Source organism: Lactuca saligna, chromosome 4 (genome assembly GCF_052625555.1).
Source record: "Lactuca saligna cultivar CGN05327 chromosome 4, ASM5262555v1, whole genome shotgun sequence".
Taxonomy (NCBI): domain Eukaryota; kingdom Viridiplantae; phylum Streptophyta; class Magnoliopsida; order Asterales; family Asteraceae; genus Lactuca; species Lactuca saligna.
Window position 1 is genome coordinate 321921792 of NC_136420.1, and position 2616 is coordinate 321924407.

At 33.4% G+C, this 2616-nt stretch overlaps 1 protein-coding gene across 1 annotated transcript; it reads left to right on the plus strand.

Annotated features, from left to right (window-relative positions):
• The first annotated feature begins 1205 nt into the window (after nt 1–1205).
• Nucleotides 1206–2359, plus strand: LOC145039792 (uncharacterized). Its single transcript, XM_078987801.1, has 2 exons — nt 1206–2021; nt 2241–2359. The coding sequence occupies exons 1-2, from the start codon at nt 1206–1208 to the stop codon at nt 2301–2303; spliced, it is 879 nt and encodes a 292-aa protein (XP_078843927.1). The 3' UTR covers nt 2304–2359.
• Nucleotides 2360–2616: the final 257 nt, after the last annotated feature.

Sequence of the window (2616 nt, forward strand, 5' to 3'; positions counted from 1 at the left end):
AGACTCGGACACTTAAACATGTCCAAAAGAGTACTAATGTGAAGAATTGAGGCTTTCTTTCTTGATCTACGTTTCATTCTTCATTCTTCTACCTTCTTTAGCTTCAAGGACACCAAAACTAGCTTGATAATGGAGGAAAGTAACTAGGGTTTATTTGAGGCTTGAGGGAACTGATGGAGACTGAGGATGAGCAAACCTTAGGCTTCTCATGTAAATGTATTGAAGCGTCTCACAATCATGTTTAATTATTTTTAACTTTAAACATACCGAACTAAAACCATAATCCATGCAAGAAGCCTGAAATATTATTTTTCCCATCTTAACCGTTATGCTTCGAAGCACAATTCAATGGATTTAATAACTTAACCTAACATTATCAACATCTGATAAGGTCTAACCTTTATTCCCTTCAAGCTAAAAGTTTTTACTTGATCAATTTATTGTTAACAATCCTGAAATACAAAACTTTTCGAAATAGGATGTTACATGAACTAAAAATTAATGATTGAGAGGGCAGTGGACTAAAAGCAGGTTAGTAGTCTTTAGCAGTAGAGAAACTAAAAAATAGTCATAATTTTAATGTATGATAATTTGTATTTGGATTTTTTTATGATGATTTATATTTGGATTTTTAATGATGTACATTTAATTTGGATTTTATATGACATTTTGTAGTTTTATAATTATTTTATGCAGCACAAGAAACCACATAAAGATAATATGGTTATTTTTTTCATTCAACAAAATCGATAAGAATAAAAATGAAATAGGATAAATTGAGTGAGATGTGAACTCAAGCATGATTTCTAATCTAATCAGTTTCTAACCTAACAAACTTTAAACCGGTCGGTAAATATGAAACGAACTCTAAATTTATTTTCACTTCTTAGTTTCCGACAAAAACCATTGATCTATTTATAGAGTTTCATTTGGACATGTCGAAATTAAAATATTAATGCAGGCAATGAGACTACACAATCATTTATGTCAATTCTTTCACAAAGTTTACAAAAAGAACAAAAAATCCCCATATAATATTTCTGTCAAGCATGTAAAGACAAACTTTGAATGTAACTATATCTTCATTACCTATATTTATTAATTCGATGGAGACTACTACGTGAGTTTACCTAATTGTGCCCTAAAAGATACACTTAAAGCAACCTGGATGTGAGGGTTTCAAATATTATTTATTTTTCTTAACAATGTTTTCCTCAGGCTCAAACCCTTTTCCCGAGCTTCCGTCATCCCCCAATGTCTTCTTTCCTCCTAATTTTCTCTTTTACCATAAAAATGATTGTTCTTGCTGTAACTACCACCTGAATAATAGCGACCCTTTTATCTCCGGCGATTGTTTTCACGATACAAATAACAGTCTTGCTCCTCCTTCTCCGGACATATATAATATTTCTACAGTAAAGCAAGATTTATGTAGGAAGAAGACGTTGTTTTCTGTAGAACAAGTGTTGCAAACTTGTGAAGATCATGATGTTCTTCTACAACCGGTAATTTCACCCTGCAATAAGAAAACGGTGGCATCAAAAGATGGGCATAGTAAGATCTACACAGCTCGAGGCCCCAGGGATCGGAGAATGAGATTGTCCATTGACATCTCACGAAAGTTCTTTTGTCTTCAAGACTTGTTAGGTTTTGATAAAGCAAGTAAAACCCTTGATTGGCTCTTTTCGAAGTGCAAGACACCGATTAAGGAGTTGGTTGAAGAAACAAATTTCTACTCATCTTCCACAGCGTCTTATCAGTCAAAAACGAGTTTTCTGGAAGCGGTTATGGGTGTACGTGATGGGGGCAAATCGAAAAAGAAATCAGAAATCAAATATGTTGAAGGAAAAGGGAAGCAAAGTAAACGAAAATCAAATGGAGTATTTCAAGATAATCTTGAAAGAGGCCACTCAAGGGCCATGGCAAGAGCGAGAGCAAGAGAAAGGGTGAGAGAGAAGATGCGAATCAGAAAGCTTGATGATGAGTTGACGACAGTAGTTCATGATGATTTTGACTACCAAGTAACCACTTTAAACCTAGCATCCAAATTGTATGGTGATAAAACGATAACAATTAAAGACGTGATAATTGAGAGAACATTGCAACATAAAATTTCATTGAAATGTAAACATATCAAGATCTAAAATTTAAGGACAACAATCTACTGTGATTTTGAGCATGCAGTAGTAATCAATCTGATATGCATAATTTTAGTAATTTTTCTTGTTTTCTGTTAACAGAACTTCAAATCAAGTGTAGGAGATGATCATAAGGTGATTTCAGCGCATCCTGCAACCTTGTGATCGTTGATCGGCAATAGTCATTAATGGTGGAATTGGAGTGACCATATTTTAAGGATGTAAGTCAATTGTTGTTGATTAGTTAATAGGAGTTAATAATCGATATATATCGGTACGTATCTTTTGATGCTTCTAGATCTATTGAATCTTGATTGATACGAAGTGAAACCATACTGATTACTGACCATGTTGCACTAAGGTGTGTAGCTATTTGACCTAAAACAACATAGTAGTATTCTAGTAACCTTCTAATTTGGTGAACTAAATTTGAGAATGGAAAGCTCTTAAGGGTTTAATTATATATTTGAATATTTGA